Raw genomic sequence first — 21,324 nt, 5'->3', positions numbered from 1 at the left:
GGGTCACAAGACAATGAGTGTTTGCAGTGAGTGTGCACATGCATTTACTATACCGGGAACAAAGAGGAGAGAAGTTCTTCTGCTCTGTTTGCACCTACAGAAGTCAAGCATTAAAACAGACCTAACGCTAACTCGACCATAAAAGCAAGATGCTCAGTTGCTTGTCAAATACACACTGTTCACTCCATGCTGTATCAGGAGAAAGAGAGAGAGAGTACTAGAGGCTGGTATCACAACCATCTATCTGATCTGTGTCTAGCAGAGAGCCTAGTTAATGGACCGGAGACAGACAGTGACGCTCTCACAGACAGTGAGTGTGTTGTACACACATGGCTGTGCACAAGAGCACGCACACAAGCCCCAGCTATTGACTGACTGATACAGACTCAGAAGGCATGTTACATACATCAGTACAACAGAGAGTTGCATGGCTTTGCTTTTAAATGCTGCTGCAGTAAAGGCCTTCAAGTATAAATAATGCAAATGCAATATTTGGCCTGAGGTAGAAACGAGGATGTTTTTTCTCATTTCAAAATCTGGGGATGTGTGCAAATATATTTGTGTGCGTCTACAGTGTGCGTCACTTATGGATACAGTACCTTGAACCAGCAGACGGGTAGTGTGGAGCACCTCTCCCTGGTCACTGTAGGCTCGGCATGTGTACGCCCCTCTGTCATCTCGAGTGATGGCAAGGATGGTTAGACTGCCATCATGTACCTGTGGTTACATGCAGGAGAAACGGATAAAGGTCCAACGGGATAAAGTGAAACTGCAGGTGCTGCAAGTCATGTTTCAGGTTGTCAACGACAGTGGTGGAGGAAGTTGTTTTCTACGCAAAAATGTTCAAACTTCACTGATTCCTGCATCTCAAATGTGAATATTTGCTAGTTTTCTTAGCGGTCTATGATAACAAGTTGAATACCTTTGAGTTTGTTACTGTTGATCGGACATACAATATAGACATAGGCAATTATGTGATCTTGGAAATTGCAATAGGCTTTTTGCACTATTTTCTGACATGTTATAGGCTATAAACGAATGATCCATTAGTCGAGAAATCAACTGGCAGATTCATTGATAATCAAAAGGACCGTTAGTTGCAGCCATAACTCAGATCCTTTACTTAAGTAAAAGTACTAATGCCACATTGTTTGAAAATACTCCATTACAAGTAAAAGTCCTGCATTTAAAATGTAATGTAGAAAAAGTTCATAAGAATTAGCAAAACGTACATAAAGTATCAAAAGTAAAAGTAAGAAAACTAGCCCCTTTGAGAGTTTCACAAATATACAGTATTGTATATCACTAGATTATTCTTACTGATGCATTAATGTAGTGCTGTTTTTGGTTTAGGTGAAGCTGCTTATTAATTAATTACATTTTATACAGTAGGTCTGCACCTCATCTCTGTCAAAAATGTCAGAAAATAGTGATCGATGTCCCAGAAACCAAAGCGACGTCTTCCAATTGCTTTGTCTAACCAACAATACTACATTTAATGTAATCTAAAAAAAGGAAAAGCAGCACATTGTCACATTTTGGCTTGAAAAAAATTGACTTAAATGATTAAACATATAAAAACAAATAGTTGCGTTATTATACATTTTCTATTGATTGACTAATTGTCTAATCAACAAATTGATTCAGCGCTAATGTTATATACTGCTCTGACAGTAAGTTTGTGGCAAGTCTCAAAGAAAACACATCAAACACTTAAAAGTCATGAATGTGCCATGCTTTAATTAACTCCAGGTCTGATTGCTGCATGTTGTAACCTTGGAAACGTCTAACTCCATGTTGCTGCGCGTCTCCGTGTGCAGCCACTGATGAGAACCAATAAGTGGTGAAGAAACGCATGAACCAAACCTAATAGAAAAGCCCTCATAAATTATGCAACAGGTTGCGAGAGAACTCTGTCCATTCAAGTCACACACAGCTGTAGTCTGTCCATTCATGCAGCTGAGGGGGAATCTGCTACGCCTGCAGAATTATTCCTATTCATCTGTCTTTCAAATGTTTTATAGCCGGGAGATGCTGCTAGACACAAGCAACATTAACTTCTGTCAGTCTGTTGGCAAACTGTGTCATCATCATCACAAGATAACACTTTGTGCATCACTCCTGTGTAATATACCACATGTGTGGCGTGCTGAGAGCTGGGAGTAAAGTGTAAACTAAACACTGATGTGTTGTGAAGTATCGATTTGAGGCTTGGAAAGAAGTTTGTATTGATTAAATTTTTTTTTTGGAAGAGATTAAAATTGATTTCAATTGTCTTTATTTTAATTACATGTTTGCAGTGACTAGCTGTCTGGTTGAAAGGCATGTTTTCTGTTCCTTCACATACCAAGTAACTTTAACTGAGCTGCTCTCATGCCTAAATGTGTTTTATTACAGTCGACTATTTTATAGGATTTCATAAATGTAGAGCTGCATAGGTCAAATGTAAATGTTCAGTGTGTTCAGACAGAAAGCAAAGCGAATGTTCGCCTCACGGTGAAGACCCACTAGAAGCGAACAAACTGCGTCGCTTGCAAGCTAACAAGTAGCTTACCCATTAAAAAAAACATTGTGTAATTAAGCAAGCAAGAATTTACGTGACGTGCCAAGTTATACTTTGTATTTGTTTGTATCAGTAATTCTCAACCTGGTCTCACAGAAATACATGAAATGACCACGACCTCTTAACACAGCATGACGTGGTGGTGGCACGTAATATCTTAAAATGACATCCCATGGAAACAGTTTAGGTTCAGGCCACAAAACGACTTGGATAGGTTTAGGAAAAGATCCTGGTTTGGGTTAAAATGAGTAACGTTACGTTACATAAGTTACAGATGTAAGTTACTCAGCCCGGTCTCATGGCAGTTTGTGATATGGTCACGTTATTGAATCTATTGAGTCGTGGACAGGACACGATAATGTTGTTTTTTTCGTGTGGTGATTACGAATTTTAAAGCAATGTATTTCAATGGGAAGCATATTTCGTGATCACAGAACGATGACGGTAGCGAGTAGTATTGATAAGGCGAAAGTCCGCGCAGGGAGGTTGGCCGGGGGGGGTGGATGGGTCAAACAACACAGGACTTTTGCCCCGGAGACCGGGGATTGCGTCCCGCATCCACAACGGTCCCACTGTTGTCGGCGTGTCCCACGTGTGACGGTTCCTTTCCCCGTTCTTCTTTTCCTAACCACAACCGTCCCCTTGTTGTGGCGTTTCATTTTCCCGTTGTTGTGTGCCCAGGCGCCCGGGAATCGCGTCCCCCGAGTGGCGGCCTGTCCCGTTCTTGTGGCCGGCGTGTGGCGTTTCCCTGTTGTTGTGTGCCCCAGAGCAGGTTCGAAAATCGTGACCTGTACACGTTCAAAATTCGTGACTTGCACACGAAATAAACGTCAAAATTGTGACCTATAAACATATCAATAAATCAAAATAATGTGACTATTTCACGACCTGGCGCGAGACCGGGTTGAAGTTACTTCTGTTATGTAAATAAGTCAACATTGACTTTTGGTTTCACACTGGACAGGAACTACAATTTCCTGGTTGAAAGTCCTGTGTTTCCTCACTACACAGACTTACTGCAAGTTTTTTGGCAAAATACTGCATAGCCGGCAGGCGTATTTCGGTAGGTCTTCACTGTCACATCATTTGTTCAAATTTGGCCTTACAGTTTGTACAGCCTGTGTTGATCCACCCCAAACATCCAATGTTTCAACTGTACCGACGTGTGAGCTAGCAAGCAAAATACGCACCAACCGTGTGTGTGTGTGTGGCCAGCAAAATACGCACCAACCGTGTGTGTGTGTGTGTGTGTGTGTGGCCAGCAAAATACGCACCAACCGTGTGTGTGTGTGTGTGAGTGTGTTTTGTTTCAACTCCGTTCTTTCCTTCCATTCTCTCTCCTTTTCCCTCTAATCTCTGTATGTTTATGAAGCAGATTGAGCCGTGCAAATTTTGCCTTCAAGTCGCATTTTCGTGTCCGGTTACAAAGCCCTGGGAGAGTTCTGCGTATGATGGCACTTTTTTATTAACTTTGTATGTAATCACACCTCCTTTCAAATTCATCACACCTTCTGTCTATACACACAGTTATACTTCTTTCTTTTTTTTATTCCTGGGATTTTATGTTGCACAGAATCTATACAAATCAAACCATTACACTCCTACAGTACAGGCAGTGATTGTAGCAGACTTCCACAGACAGTACACTTAACAGGACCTGATGATATGGATTGAATACTTTCAGCTGTACTCAATCCAAGGTGAGGGAGAGAAGATTAAAGAAAAGGAGGAGGAGATGAGGGGGGAAATGGGGACAGAGGAAAGAAGAAGCAGTAGATAAGGTGGGGCGTGAGATGAAGAATGCAGAATCTCAATTTGTGTCACACTTCACTGATGCATCCAGAGAGTTATTGGCTTCTGAAACAGCGGGAGGATGCTGCTGTGTTCCTGCTTGTTTGTCATTTGAGTGCACTTTGGGGAAGACCCTTATAATTCCACCAAGGTTTCTATCGTCTCCTGCACAACTGTTTTGTTTAGTGTCTTTGTTTTATGGCTCTTTTGTTTGTCTGCGTGCAAATAAAAAAAAAAAGCAATAAAGTAAACCTTGTCCGTCACATTCCTGCCTTTCTCCATGACGTCTCCATGGATCTGATCATGTGGGTGAGCAAATTTACCCTCACACACGCATACAAACAAACACACACACACATACTCTCTTCTCACTACAGGAAGGAGCTTTCCCGAGTCTGAGGTTTGCTCGAGCATACACTCTGAGCGGCCAAATGGATGACGACAGCTGCTAAAGGTTTTGCTTTTTACATTTTCTCAGTATATAACGGTGAAGCCAGTGAAATATGGTATTGGGCTCTCACTAGCGATTTTCATTTTTAGTGTAACATTCATATTAGGACTAATGTAATATTGATGCAGGAGAAGGAGATTAATAATGCATCAGAATGTTGTCTAATCATTTAGAGGGGATGGTATTAAAAAGAGGCGACTGGAGGGAGGGAAAAGGGGGAAAATGAACAAGAAGTGCAGAAAAGGCCCTTAACAGACACTCCACTATGCTCCTGTCACTTCCTGTATCACACAGGCAGCTGTAAAGAGTTGAAGGCAGCAGACTGCAATATCAGTGACATATGAGAGTGTGAGGCCAATGCAGAAATGTAGAAAGGAGGCATCCTATCGTTAGCCTGGGTAAACCCTGACGAACTTCTGGCAAATTTGAGATTTGCTCTGCAAGTCAGTCTGGCGAAGAGCCCATTCAAACCCATTTCCAATGTCCCCAAAATCGAGGCATCAATCACAACCGCTGAGGCGGGCTTTACACCAATCACAACCGCTGAGGCGGGCTTTACGCGACGGCGAGCAGCTTTTTGTTTACATTCAACATGACGGCTACCGAAGCGCAGCCTCACCCGTTGGTCTGATTGGTTGGACTGTCCAATGCGCCCGTTGGTGACGCCCCTTTGGAAATGAACTGTCAATGAACCTTTCCCAGACCCACTCTCAGTTACAACTGAGAGTGGAGCTATCCTATCACCAGAGTACCGATGTGAACTTGTTGCATCCAGCTACACATGCAGGTGGAGAGAGTACTTGTGGTTGTATAGTGAGAGCAAGAGAGCCAGAGCTTTTCCACGTGAGAAAACATGACATTTGATTTTGATGTTTTATTGTTGATGGTTTATGTAGCTTGAGACATTTTGCTGCTATTAAAGCAAACTGAGGCTGTGCCAGAAATAGCTTGTCATGACATCACACTGTTTAATTTTGGGAGGTCATAAATTAATATAAATCATGCATCACCAGACAACAAAGCGGTTCTTGGAAATGTGAGGCGCGCTGCCAGTCTTAACTTTGTTAAAGTGATTCAAGGTTTAGTTCTACAGAGAAGCTGGGAGAACCTGACTGACAGTTTTGCATTGACTGTCATCAAAGGTCTGCAACTATTAACTTGTTGTCAACTAAAAACATAGAAATCTATGAAAAAGAAATGGTATAAAATACTCAAATTGAGAATATCTTCTTACTTGTTAACTAACTGCTTGTTTCAATGTTTGTTGTCTCAGCACCACAAATTTCAAAAGCTAGAGCATCACAAATGTGATTTGTTTTTTTCTTTCAGCACAACAACAACACAAGCTGATATTAGCGAATCAGACATACTCGCATAACATACTTCCAGTACAGATGGACTCAGCGGATGACACCATCTGTGCACATGCCCTGCTTCTATATTTGTATTTAATCATAAATCAGAATTATGTCCTTTGTTCATTATCATTCTTACCGAATATTTTGTGTTGGATGCAAGCTCCTCCCCCTCCCTCAGCCAGCTGATCATTGGTTTTGGATTTCCCTGGGCAGAGCAGCTAAGCACAGTGCTTCCCCCTTCCTTCGCCTCCACATACTGTGGCGGCGTCGCTGTAAATGAAGGTGGGGCTGTGGAGAAAGTAAAAAAACAGGAATCATTACAAAAGTCATACAATTATTAAGTATAACAATAATCATGAAACTGCATTCAAATGCCCCGCCTGATGTCGTCTTCAGTCTGAGATGTTTGTTTTCATACGTAGCTTTACATAGATTTTTAGCCACGCTAGCAGCTTTATGGGTGGCAGTTTCGGTCGGTCTACCACTTTGGTCCAGACTGAAATATCTCAACAACTATTTGATTGACTGTCCAAAAAGACATGCATGGTCCCCAGAGAATGGCTCCTAATGAATTTGGCGATTCCTCAACTTTTCATCTAGCAGCATTATCAGGTCAGAACTTGAATGCCCAATACTTTGGTTTATAACTTAATACCTGCGAAACTAATGACTTTCCCATCAGCCTCAGCATGCTGACACGCTAAACTAACATGATGAACATGGTAAATATTATACCTGCTAAACATCAGCATGTTAGCATTGCCATTGTGAGCATGTTAGCATCAAAGAGCCGTAAGTATGGCTGTAGACTCTTGATCTTGTTTTTTTGTGTGATTTTTGCAATGGATTTACCAACTCTTCTCTATCTGCTCTATCAGGCCTGTTTCTTACTTAATAATCGCGTTTTAACAAAGGACTTGTAGACTGTTCTGGCCATGGATAAGAACTGCACATAAAAACATTTTCTCAGCCCTGAAAGCTTCAGCAAAGTTTAAGTTTTAAGTACGAAACCTCCATGATTTAAAAATACAAACGGCAATAGTTGACCTTGTTTGTCGTTCGAGGTGTCCCGTTACATTTTTTACGTACTTTTTATAATGATGGTCCAACAGGAAAATGCTTTTTGGGCCATAGGGGATTTTTGCTGTTGTAGTACCGTTGTTGGCCAGTGGGACAATGTGGCAGTATTCAGCTCTCTTATCACATCCATGCAGCTGGACATCCAAGTGAACAGGGACCAGTTCTTTCCATGTTGCCATTTATTCTTGAAAACCTACAGAAATCACTGCATTTCCACCTGATGTTTCTGAGCTTCACTAACAGCCACAAGGGAGCTCTTCACCACTTACTGCAGGCCAATAAACTGGAGTTTCCACGCCAGCTGCTTTCAGTGTTTCAACATAATATTTTGGTTATAAATAGTGGTATAGTGTTTAGTTAAAGAGAAAAAAAAGAGCGCTGCTATACAAATGGGTCACCGCTTACCGCTGGGAGTGCTCCCATGCTTCAGACTGCACACAAGCACCTGGCATGGAGTTAACAAATCGGCCAATTAGCATGTTTAGACATCTGCCTGTCCATGTCTCGCTCGCTAACACTCATTACATTAGATGATACAGTGGATTAATGGAGATAAAATGCATGATTGGTTTATGTATCGCTTGCTCGTGTAGCTGACAGGTCAACGGCTCCATTAAACGGATCATGATGCATCATTATATTTATCAACAGGCAACCTGCTTCACTATGAGTTTCTGCTTTTATCTGAAGATACTTTATTCATTCTCATTGGTAGATTTGACTTATTATTTAACTGCCCATACTTAAGTTATTTGGCAAACAACACAGGACTTTTATCCAGGAGACCGGGGATCGTGTCCCGCGTGTCACGTTTCCTAAACCCAACCGTCGCTTTCTTCTTTTCCTAAACCCAACCCCGTTATTGTTTTCCTAAACCCAACCCCATTATTGTGTTCCTAAACTCAACTGTCCCGTTCTACTTTTCCTAAACTCAACCCCGTTATTGTTTTCCTAAACTCAACTGTCCCGTTCTACTTTTCCTAAACCCAACCCCGTTACTGTTTTCCTGAACCCAACCGTCGCTTTCTTCTTTTCCTAAACCCAGCCCCGTTATTGTTTTCCTAAACCCAACCGTCGCTTTCTTCTTTTCCTAAACCCAACCCCGTTATTGTTTTCCTAAACCCAACCCCGTTATTGTTTTCCTAAACCCAACTGTCCCGTTCTACTTTTCCTAAACCCAACTGTCCCGTTCTACTTTTCCTAAACCCAACTGTCCCGTTCTTCTTTTCCTAAACCCAACCCCGTTATTGTTTTCCTGAACCAACCGTCGCTTTCTTCTTTTCCTAAACCCAACCCCGTTATTGTTCTCTAAACCTAACCATCCCGTTCTTCTTTTCCTAAACCCAACCCGTTCGCCGTGATGCTAATTCCTCGAGCCGTCTTTCCTGCTCCATCGCTGTGTCGCTCTTACACTGTTGCCCCTGGCAACCGATAGCGTAGGATCCCAAAATGGTGGGCGGGCTCAGACACCTCCCAAATTGTCACATGACAGCAAGCTACCATGACGTATGTCCTCATTGTCAATACGGCGTAGACATAAACACGGATAGCTCAAAACGCAACGTGCTGTATACAGTAGACATACACAGCTCAAAATGCGTAATGTGGCGTGTATGTTTACGCAAAGTCATGATGTCACGTTAGATTTTACATTAAAATATATATTATGACTTTATAAAATGTGTATAGTTTGGGGCTCCTTGTCACATTTGAGATGTCTATTAGTTGTTAGCAAGAAGAGATTTTCCGTCTCAAGGTCTTGAGGCCCCAGTAATGACCGCACCTGCTTCAGCACAGTTGATTTTAATGTGGGTAACCCTCCTGCTCTCTGCTTTATATTCTACACTTATTGGTTTACCTTCTCCTCATTTAGTTTTTTTGACCTTATGCACAATACAGTCACATTGTACTACTCACTTAAAGGATGACACTTGACTAGCTTTTGTTTCATACATCATATTAGCCAGTGCTGCTGGTTGCTGCTGCTGGACAGACACTCGAGCAAAAACTGTCCGTCAGATTTATGTGGTGACCCTTAGGTGGGGCCTGTCCCTCAGGTTGGGAAGCACTCGACTAAACTACCTAATTGTATATAAAGTAATTAAAACTGGCTGCATCTCGACCAGCTACAGCAGTAAAATGCATCCGTATTATTAATGTCAATGTGGCTGACAACAAGTTGACTTTTAAAAGCAGGATATTTACTTAATGGAGTAATGTTTTTTTATATTGTAGTACTTGTCCTTAACTAAAGGATCTGACTACCTCTTCCACCACTGTAAATGCTGTGATTTATTTTAACCCTAATTCAGATTGTTCTCAAGGGATTGAGCATCAGTTGACAGGAAATAGTTGGAACACATGGCAGTGACAACAGCAGGTACATTGGTCAACCTGGGAGTTGTTTTCACACCATGAGGTACAGCTCGTCACAGAGGAAGTGTCACCGTGGCTGGGAAACCAGGGAGTTGGTCTACAAAAAAAGTATCACATTCTCGCCCTACTTACTGCAGCTCTTCATCAATTATATACATTAAAATATGCTTGAAGATCCTCTTCTTTGAAGGCTTACAGTACATTTGCCGTTATTTCCTCGCTAACTTGTGCGTCAGCATCATTCCCTTGCTTGGGCTTTCTTTTCTTGTCTCTGCTCCTAAGAGAATACGGATACATAGAGTACACATTTCTCATTGATTTCACATCATGAGTCTTTAACGTGTAATGTGTGTTTCAGCATAAACTGTTGCAGAGAGAAGAAAGAGGCCCTCAAGGAGACTTTCATCCCTCTTCTAATGTCAGCATACTCAAGGTACTCCACAGAATCTGGATTATAATATTTTGTAATTAAGAGGAGAAAGGGAGGGGCTCTTACTGCCACACTCACATCCTACCTTTCTCCTTTGGCAGGATCAGACTACACAATATTTTGGTGTTTTGAGATGGTCACTGTCACATTAGGCGATCCTAATCCCTAAATCCTGGCTATGACTTGGCCAACCAGACATGAAAGATTACACATTGGATATCGACCAATCATATAGGATGGATTCTAGATACTGTTTTAAAGTGCCCATATTATGAAAAAAACACTTTTTTCTGGGATTTGGGGTGTTCTTTTGTGTCTCTGGTGCTTCCACACACATACAAACTTTGAAAAAACAAACATTTCGGACTGTGACGTCACAGTCTGAAATGAGCTGGCTAACCACAACCGTTAGCTCGTAGCGTTAGCGTTAGCCGGCTAATGCTAGCGCTAGCCGGCTAACGCTAACGCTAGCATGCTACGTCGTTCTCAATAGCAAAGCACTGCTACAACACACACAAGTTCACCATAATCTACAAAAGAACTACTTACATGTGCGCCCTCATATAAAAGTCTCCCAGCTAATCCTGTCTTGTAACTGACCAAAGTTGGAGAAACAGGCTATCTTTTACTGTCTCTAGAGTTAGCTAGCTGACATGCTCTACATCTGAGCTACTGCGCGTATCGCAAGTGCAATCAAAGATAGTACAGAAGAAGAAGATGAAAAGAGGTCTCACTCTGTAGCTAAAACAGAAACCAGGTGAAAAGAGGATCTGCAGCAGTGAGAGAGAGCTGTGCAGTACAACAACAATATGGTGTTTTTTGAAAATTAAACCATGTAAACCTATTCTGGTAAAACCTTAAAATACAGTTATGAACCTGAAAATGAACATAATATGGGCGCTTTAAGATTATTGATGGGTCCCTTTTGGGCTGACATTCTGGCCCATGTGAGTAATTTCGGGATGAATGTGAAAAAAAGTCCACTTATTATTTAAATCTGCATCTTTAAACCAATGGCTAACAATTGTGGAAAAAATCTTTTTAATGGAAATACTGACACACAAACTGAGACTACAAGAAGCACAACTGGACAGAAAATGGGAAAAAATGGACTCTGCGCAATACTCAAAATGACGACACTGGACTAGAACAATAGTTAACGGAAACATTACTCTCCAAGGTTGTAAAATGTGAAGGAAATCCCCAAGCATTTATTTTTGTTTCGTTTGCTAGTGTTTGTTTCGTTTGTTGTTTCATTGGTGAATTTAATGTCAATTCAGATTTAAGTGGAGAAAAAAAAATCTGCATCTTTGGGTCCTGCATGGGCCTGAGGATAATTCAGATGGGCTCCATTTGGAGCCACAATGGGCCCCATTAGTGACTGACAAGGACAGAGAGACATGAGGGATATATGGAGCTGGTGGACAAATAAGCTGGCATTTGGGCCCCAGTTGGGTCAACCAAATGGGTCCTAAATGCCAGCCCATCACTAACCCAGTGACACAGTGGCAGGGTCTGTGTTTTTACCTTTTCAGTGTGTCAATTAAAATCATGAACGCTGGTGCAATGGTGTATTTTCCATTCCTGAAAAGCTTGCTGATGCTTGAAAGAGAAGCGAAGGACAAGAGAGACAAGACTAGAGAGAGGAGAGGAGGAAAAGGAGGGAGGGCAGAGAGAGAGAGAGAGAGAGTGGACTTAGTGTCTTTTTCGGGCACAAGGCCTTGCCATCTGACACCTGCCACTGAGTGGGCACGAATTCCCTGTCCGCTTGGCAGGAAGTAAAGGCCAGCAAACAGGAACTCAAAGGAGGAGTGTATGCAAATACCAACAGCCAAAGGAAATGGGTGCCCTTAGTGTCTGTGTGGGGGCCAGACGAAAATGGCACCTGCTTCCCTCACAGACACCCATTTAGATGACAACAGTAGCATAAAGTCTTCATATGAATTCCCTTTTTGGATATCTTGACTCTGGAACAACTGCTGCTTTCGGTATTTCCATGAATGAGTTTTAAATAAATTATGAGTCCAAGAGCAAATCATTATTTGTACCAGTTAAACACATCAACACCAAGTATGCAGAGCAAGCTGACTGCATCTTTACAGCCAGACACAGTACATACATGAGGTCATGTAAAATGACATCACTTAATATGCCAAATATAATATGACATTCAGAGATATTATTAGTTCTGCTAGAACCCGAAGAGCTCAGTTTCTGTTGAAAGGCCTGACAGGAGTGGAGAGCAGCAGAAGAAGGAGGGAGGGAGGGAGGGAGGGAGCAGTTGAAGTTAAGAGTGAATACTGATGAGGAAAGCTACAGAGATTCAGTATGCCTACACAACAAGACATTGACACACAGACAGACAGACAGACAGACAGACAGACAGGCACACACACACACACACACACACACACACACACACACACACACACACACACGCACACACACACACACACAGACACAGACAGACACAGACAGACAGACGTTCCCAAACTCCAAACATCAAGAGAGTGTGCAGGTGATGGCAGAGCACGACCTATTCACTCTTCAACTACAACTTCAACCAGCAGACAGAGATCTCATTGAGCGGCATACAAACCCATACAATGAGACGCTCTCATGTCGATGTTGATGTAATGCGCTGCACACAGAACACAGTGCGGGAAGCAATTTTCCATGTGTGTGCTGTTCTTACACACAAACACACACTGAAGAAAACATTATGTTCTGCATTGATAATAACCCTTTATGCACATCTGCATTTTTCATTCCAAAGTGATTATGCTGTGCAATGGACTTTATAAATGGTTCTTTACACAGTATTTCGCATACAGCGCGTTGTAATCATTATTCAAATATGAGAATTGCCTCCATTGTAAAACATATGCATGATCAAATCGAAAATGCACGAGTTTCACACAGCGCTAAAAATATACGTGTGAATTAGTTTGACAGTTTGCACGCAAAGTCTCTCTCTAACAACACAGAGGATTACAGCTCTCTGAAGTTAGAGACCTGTGAAGCTTTAACACAAGAAAATCACCACTTTTGGCCTGAACCATTCTGATTGGGAAATATTCACCGAATCATATTAACCAGTTGCAGAAGAGCCAACGAAGAAATGCAAGGAATACTACAAAATGAGACATACTACATGAATTTGCTGCATTAACTTCACTGCATCTTTGCTGCATCATGCATTTACTCAGTTACATGTACTGCAAAATATATGAAGCAGCTTAATATAATATCTGTCTAAAAAGCATTCCTCACGTGAAACAGATATAGGGCTTAAAAAAAATTCAACACAAAGGAGTCGTCTCTGCCGCTCTGCAACAATGTGAAGACACACTTCACACAGGATTCTCTGAGCCACTGGGGCATTCCTGGGAAATGCTAAGGTGCAGATTTTTTTTCCGCCTGGTCATCAGTTTGATAGCTCTCAGACTCTCGCAGACGATCCCTGCCGGAACCGCCTTAAACAGGCCGCAATCAATTCTCTTCTAACCAGCCTCTCATCTCTTTTTCACACCAGGGCCTTTTGAAATGAAGCTGCAGGAATGATCTGAAATAGTGTATAATAACTACTCCTTCAAATGTGTCTGGTAAAAGAATATAGAAAACCAATTAACTGTTACCAGCCGATAACTGGACCAGTGAGTCAAGATCCAGAGTGACTGAAGGGCTGCAATGTACGGTTAGTTTCTTTATTTTTTAAGTAAAACACCAAAGACAAAAGTAGTGCATTACAGTGCGTGTCACTGTAGTTAAAATCCAGCAAGTACAAGAGGAGTTTGCACACAGAAACCAATCAGAATGCCCTTTTAAAAATATTCTTTCAGTATATATGAGACGACAATTACCACATACATATTTTTTTCTAAATATGTCAGAAAAAAAAAGGTGACAGTCCACAGCCCACAGATATTCAATGTACGATGAAAAGCAGCAAATTCTCGCATATGAGAAGCTGCTGAATGTCTGATGATCCGGAAATGATTAGTCAATCCTCAAAATAGTTTCCTCTCAGCCGAGCCGAATAATTGATTAATCAACTAATCATTTCATCCTTAGTCGTTTGACATAAAACTTTAAAGAAATATAGTAAAATCAAGGTTATAACTACTAAAACTAAAAGTAATTGAAGGATGCAGAGCTGTGTGTTAAAAACAGACTGTAAGTACAGATGTCTATGATTATACCTGATGCCAGCAAAGTCAGTGAAAATTCGATATTTTAGCAGCATTTTACAACTACCAACTCCACACAGAAAAAGAACTTTAAATTACATTACAACAAGTAAACATTTACACTATCTACCAAACATATAGTATGTATGCATATTGCACTAGTGTTCCTCCTTATAATCAATGTAATGGCTAAATAATGATATGCTTATCATCAGGTGTGTTGACAGACTATTATTACCTGCGTTTGTACTTTTTACCTTGAGAAGATCGAGGACAAAAGGTCCTCTAGGAAATACTAGTTTTTTTTCACATGGAGCTTAATTGTATGACGCAGTTTGTTTCCCTTCACACTCACAAACACATATGTTCCCAGTCAGACAATAGGCGCCATTGGCAGGTGACTCACCATTGACTGTGAGGTGCACCCAGCTGCCGTTGTGGAAGGTGTCGTACTGTTGCTCCAGCATCAGGACCCTGCACTCGTACCAGCCCTGGTCCTCGGAGCGCACTGGGTCAATCTGTAGGGAGGCCTTCCCGTGCAGAGAGGCTCTACCTGGAGACAGAAGGGGATTAACAAAACAAATAAATAAATAATATATATATATATATATATATATATATATATATATTTGTCTTTTTCTGTTTTTCAAAACACCTAGCTTTGCTGTTCACCACAGATATCTATCATAGCAGCTGGGGGTTAAGCCCTTCACTTCAGCCTTTTTTCTGCTCGCAGCATGAAACAAATTTATGATGCACTGGGTTTGCATCAAATGTAGCCTCCAAGCCATGGTGTAAACTAATGTGTTTTAAAGAGATTAAAAAGACAAATAAAACACATTCTGCCACTGAGTACTGTATGCTATTAGGATTAAGTGGAACCATATATGACTCATAAAGTCAGACTTTGAACTACTAGTTATTAAAATAAACACATGCACGAGCCAGTTTTGATGCACAAAGTCCAAGTCGGGTGTGACAAACAAATTCATTCTTATTCTTACTCATTGCAGCAGTCTGGAGGCTTTCCAAGCAATGAATGGGAGGCAGCAAAACACCAGTCTCTCACAGAGTTAATAGAGACAGACAATCTCTAACAATGACTGCACCTTCATACCTACGGGGCAATTTAGAGCCTTCAATCAGCCTGACTTGCAAGTCTTTGCACCGTTGGAGGAAACACAAAACGGATCATGCTGAAGAGCATGCAGACTGAAATCTTCTGAAATGATTTAGCCTTTTGCCAAGAGATAGAAGAAAACGATCGATACCACTCTCATGTTTGTACAGAGGACGGACGTGAGTGATATCATCTAACTCTAGGCAAGAAAACGAATAAGCATATTCCTCAAAGTGTTTGCCGATTAAACATCACAATATTTAAGCATAAATGTGGCTTGAAAACAAACCAGCTACCTTCCAGTACTGGGATTTATGCATGAAACTACCTAGGAGCAATACCTTCAGCTGAATTAAAATAAAGTATTTGGTGTCACTGTGGGAAAAGACCAGCCTCCCACATCAAAGGAATCATCTATGTCTTATAAAACTTCCTCATCCCCGCCGCTTTTTTTCTTCAAGGCTGAGGATAAATTGGAATTCTAAAAGGAGGAAATCACAAGGGATGAGAGAAGTTCAGGAAACCAGGCCTGGTGAAATCTTCAGCTGCTAAGCTGTCTGTCTTCAAGCCTCCAGCCCGCTGCTCACATGGCTGCCTCTGACAGCCCAACAGACTAAAACATTCCCTTCTGCTGTCTGACGAGTGTTCGGAAATGGAGCTTTTTTTTCTAACTTTGTTGTGTAGATGTTCTATAAGCACTGTTTCCTGGTTTTTCAAACTGTCAGGCAAATATATTGAAGGGCGGGCTGAATTACTATACCAGCACTGTATATAAATGAAATAGATGGATAGATACCCCAACCCTGGGATTGCTGCCATAGTTGGGGTAGAAAACAGACGTTTCTTTGTTTGTTTTTTAGCAGAAAATCGATGCAGCAAAGAGGAGGAGAGACGAGCTGCAGTCTTGCAGCAAAAAAGGTAGCTTGTCTTTAAAAAGTCAAGTCTATTTTTTTGCCTGGGCATTGAAGTGCTGAGTGGGGTGGGTGGTGGCGTGAAGGGTAGGGATCAACCTCAGCTCCCATTTGTCAAAGAGTGAGAGGGTGCTGCTGTAAACAGAGTTAACAGCACTGTATCCACGTCAGGACCGGCCCCCCTGGGCATACACCACTTACACAGAGAACAGGCTTCTGTCTACTGTGAAAACAGATGAGCGAACACCTTGTTCAGATCACATCGCAGGCTATGTCAAATAGGAAAGCTTTGAAGAGCAAACACTAAAGATCCAAAGTGACAAAGTTAGGAGACACAGTGTGGCAGACTTAAAAACTTAGAGATACGATTAAAAAAGGGAAAATATATAGTTGGGCAAAGTTAACGTTTAACCTTGGGAGTAAATTATCACTATCATTAATACAGTTAACTATGAACATCTAAAATGAACATTTCAAAATGTACTGTAGTCGAAGGTACTTAAAGGTCCAGTGTGTAACGTGTATAGTTGTTCATTATCAAAATCTGTGTTGCCCTTTCACAAACTTGTGGTTTTTCATGAATATTTACCACCATCATCAATTCCAAGTATTCCTTTTGGCTTGAAATTTTACATTTATATTCGCATGAACTGGGGTAGACGCTCCATATTCATGCGCCATCTTGAAATACGTTAGCCGGTAAGGGCATACAGGACATACTGCCCCGCCTTTCACGTTTTCGCTGTCACGTGATAAACTCACAGGTGCTGCTAATGCTGCTAATGGGTATTGTAGCTTCCCGGCCCCGGCAAGTTTGAAGAAGGAAACATGCAGGACCACACGTATTCAAAATCCAAATTTCAGGAACAGGAGTCTTCTTCTTCGCCCAGAAAAAGAAAAAGGATATTGAAAAGAGCAAGAGACCTGCTTTTTGAAACATGAAGGATACCGTAGCTGTAATGCGTACATTGAACTGCGTGGCGCGAGAGAGTTGATTGCGATATATGATCTCAACACTAGATGGGAGAAATTCCCACACATTGGACCTTGAAAGGGGTGATAGAATGATTATATAGGGTATTTTACACTGTTCCTTAAAGTCTCCTAATGGGGTATGTAACATTGGTTGGGCTGAAAATTGCCCGAATGCTATTTTATTAGGCCCTTAACTACCCTGTGAATATGGCTCTATTTGGAACAAGAGCTTTTCTTCCAAATATGGTATGCTCATGAATATTTAGAATGAGCTACGTGCTGATTGATTTGAGCAAACTACATAGAAACACATAGGAGACTCGATAGCAGGTCTCATATTTCAGACACTGCAAAGTTATACATTGTTTGTTGGGCTATTTCGTTATATATATATTTATATATATATATATATAAATTAACTTCTGAGACTTTTTTAAGCGAGAAATCAACTATATAAAGCTCAAATATGGGCCGTTTTACGAAAATGTATGGCTAATTGCAAATTTGGTAAGACTGTGTGTCGGAGTTCAGCGGCCGGTGCTGCCTGTGTTGTTGCCTCGCCGCCCGGCCTGCCTTCCTTCACACACCCCGGCCTGCTGTGAGGTAGATAGAGCTCCGTCACGGCTGGCAGCCCACAGCACTCCGTACCCGCGCAAAGTCACCGTTTTTTGGGCTAATGGACTACCAAACGCCGCTGCCCTGACAGAGCTCCAGGGCCTGCAACTCCCCTCTTACTGCTAGCTAGCTAAATGGCCCAAGTGTGTGAGAGTGAGAGCGCGGTCAGCGTTGTTACACCAGCAATCTCTTACCACAGGTTTCAGTTAATCTTGGCTGGCTGCCAGCTGCCGGCATAACTAGAGTAGCTATATTTACAGTTTGAATTTCGTCACGCCACTTATACAACATCTACCTAAATGTCTTATAAAGCTAACAACGGTGTCCGATTTCAAGTTAATGAATATTTGTGAAGATTAGGGGTTTCGTTAGCTGCGACTGTCCCTTCAATCCTGTGTAGCTACAAATCACGGATAGTTAGCTTCATTTTCAGCGTAATTCGAGTATATTTACAGTTTGAATTTCGTCACGCCACTTATACGACATCTACCTAAACGTCTTATAAAGCTAACAACGGTGTCCGATTTCAAGTTAATGAATTTTTGTGAATTTCAGAGGAATTCTAAGAGGAGGCTAGCTAGCTCTCATTGATAGAGCTCCATCCAGCCGCAGGCTCTATCAATGAGACTCGCGGACAAGAGGCGTTTATTTCCCCAATCGTTTGTTTAAATAACTCAACACATTATAATTACACACATTATAAGATTAACTGGAACCTGTGGTAAGAGATTGCTGGCGTAACAAGCTCGCTGACCGCGCTCTCACCCCACAGTCACATTATCTACAAGAGACAGAGACAAAGCGACAGGCTACCATTCATTTTCAATGGGAGTGGCCGTTTGCCAGCGACAAGCGACGAGCTCGGCGCTGCCATGAGCAAGGCGGGGCAAAAATAGACAAGAAGTCTATTTTATGCAAATGCAGAGCGATGCGACAAAGCGACAGCCAATCGGAGTGAAGGGGCAGCGTGACGTAGGTCAGTGGCTTGAGTCGAAGAAAATAATTCAAGATGGCAGAAAACGCTTCAGGACATCATATTTCTGTATATATCTGATACGTTTGGCATTTTATCTCATATATGTTGTTACTTTTATCGAGAAATAAATACTTTTAAATCCAAAAACATCGTTTTTGTGACTTAACAATACCTCTGAAGTAACTTTTAAGACGTGCTTGAAGGTAGCACCGGAGAATTTCTGCTTACTGTTGCCAAGCAACCAGGAGTAGGCTAGGCACGCCCAGGAGCGCCCACAAGCGAGTGCATGTCGCTCTCTTTTGTAGCTAATGTGACTGTGGGGTCACTCACACACATGGGCCATTTAGCTAGCAGGAAGAGGGGAGTTGCAGGCCCTGGAGCTCTGTCAGAGCAGTGGCGTTTGGTAGTCCATTCACCCATAAAAAGGTGACTTTGCGCGGGTATGGCGTGCCGTGGGCTGCCAGCCGTGACAGAGCTCCATTTACCTCACAGCAGGCCGGGGTCTGTGAAGGAAGGCAGGCCGGGCGGCGAGGCAGCAACTCAGGCAGCACCAGCAGCTGAACTCCTTGAGATCTGCGCGACCTATTCAGAAGACTAAGCTGACCTCAGATCAGTTGTGTAGCCTATGCAAATGTTGGGGCGTGACAAACATAGAGACTAGAGCCAAATGAGGAGGATTTGTTGAGATTCGCCCGTTTTCAGAGGCAGTTTCAAATAGTGAGATTTGCTGAGAAAGAGGTGTCAATGGGATTTTGAGGTTCTATGTATATCCTAGTTACTCACTAAACTGTCATTATTCAACTATGACAAGGTAAAATCGGTTTTGCATTCTATCACCCCTTTAAGCTTTCTGAAGGGCTCCTATTAAGACATGTGCTGTAGAGATGCATGTATACTATGTGCTTATTGTTTTATCACACATACATAATATGTCTATTTAGTTTACAGTTTGTTGTCTATTTTGATATTATTTTATTGTATTGTCTTGGATATTATGGGTATTATTTTATCTTTTTCGTCTAAGTAAGTGTACCTAAGCAGACAACCGAGGCCTACTGCATATGTGGTGATGCAAGTGGGGGTGGGGGGGGGGGGGGTTCAGGAAGGGAGGGGATGTGTTCATGTTGTAAATTGTATGTTTTGTATTTTGTTTTAAAAAAAAAGAAAAGAAAACTGTTACGCACAAGAATGTACTGAAGTCCTATTTTTAAAATTTTTCCCTTCTGATAATGGAGTTTGGCACCACAAAAAGCCTTGACTTGTTATATCCTATCCATATGTTATATGTGTTTAAGTGTCAGAAACCACTCCCTGGTTCACTTATTACACACTCAGTCGGTACTGTACTCTATAGTGAGCAGTAAGCTAAGTATTTGGATGCTTATAAATCCTTATTATTAACTCTCGTTATTTAACGGTAAGATAAAACATAGCATTTTGCATCATTATCCTGTAGCCTACTGTGTACATGTAGGAAAAGTGGAGCTCCTAAGAGGGCAATAAGGTTTACATATGCTGTACATATCCATATTATCCTTGTGCATCCGAGATATGGTTTCGTTTTCCAACAGCTTGTCCCAAAGCGGGACACTAAAATTTCACAAGCTGCACATCTGAATTATTGATTGCGTCGTTGCTTGAGTGGGCACAAAAATAGATGTTTTTAAATGTTCTAATTTCCATATAGCTGCAGGAAACACTTTAAAAGATAGATTTTAGTCTGCAAGGAGATATGTAGCCTACAAGTTCTCGTTTTGCAGTAAATTAGACGGAAAATACACAGTTCTAATAAGGAATCTCAATTTACATATTATAATGAATATACTGTTGGTGTCTAAAGTGAAAAAAGGTAATGATCACTGACCCCGACAAAATGACTGACCCATGGATGGAGTCACATATTTTGGATTTGTCCATACTGTAAGTGCAGCATTCATGGATAATCTACTCTTTTTTGGTAGCAGCTGTGTGACGGAATAACATCACATTGAGTCTATTCACCAATTTTTTAAAAAAAAAAAAAAAATAAAAAAAAAAAAAAAAAAATAAGAAATATCAGGGGAAAAAAAAGAAAAAAAAAAAAAAAAAAACCCACTTTATTATAATATTATTAACCAACCCCCCCCCAAAAAAATTTTTATTTTTTTAAAAAAGCCGGCATTTTATGTTGCATCTGTTCCATGGTAATTCCTCAGCAGTGGACTTGACGCCACATGGCAGAGGCCCACTAGAGCCCGAGCGAGCACAGCGGAGTGTGATGCTGTTTGGAAAGCGCTGGTCGTTCATACCCTGCTGCCGGTCAGGAGGTTAAAGTAAGCAATGAAACGCTCCAGCAGCTGCAGTATCTACAGTAGCCACTACAGAACAAAAAAAAGGAGGGGACAGTGAGTCACCGCCATTAGTCGTATTTGCAGTGGTGACCCTGCTTGAAAAGCCCACAGGGAGTAATTTCAATGAATTTATTATTATTCACACCACTTTCACTGAA

The 21,324-nt window shown here is 41.5% G+C and overlaps 1 protein-coding gene across 4 annotated transcripts in view; it reads right to left on the bottom strand.

Moving 5' to 3' along the window:
- igsf9ba (immunoglobulin superfamily, member 9Ba) overlaps positions 1-21,324 on the bottom strand; it is a 77,349-nt gene that overhangs the window by 28,591 nt on the left and 27,434 nt on the right. For all 4 annotated transcript variants that reach the window (XM_039783015.1, XM_039783023.1, XM_039783001.1 and 1 more), the window contains exons 3-5: positions 14,646-14,792; positions 6,300-6,451; positions 600-717 (exon numbers count right to left, since the gene is read on the bottom strand). In XM_039783015.1, the coding sequence (XP_039638949.1) occupies positions 600-717; positions 6,300-6,451; positions 14,646-14,792 (417 nt within the window). The remainder of the gene's footprint in view (positions 1-599; positions 718-6,299; positions 6,452-14,645; positions 14,793-21,324) is intronic.

This window comes from Perca fluviatilis, chromosome 2 (genome assembly GCF_010015445.1).
Source record: "Perca fluviatilis chromosome 2, GENO_Pfluv_1.0, whole genome shotgun sequence".
NCBI lineage: Eukaryota > Metazoa > Chordata > Actinopteri > Perciformes > Percidae > Perca > Perca fluviatilis.
This window is presented reverse-complemented; position numbering and strand designations above follow the sequence as displayed.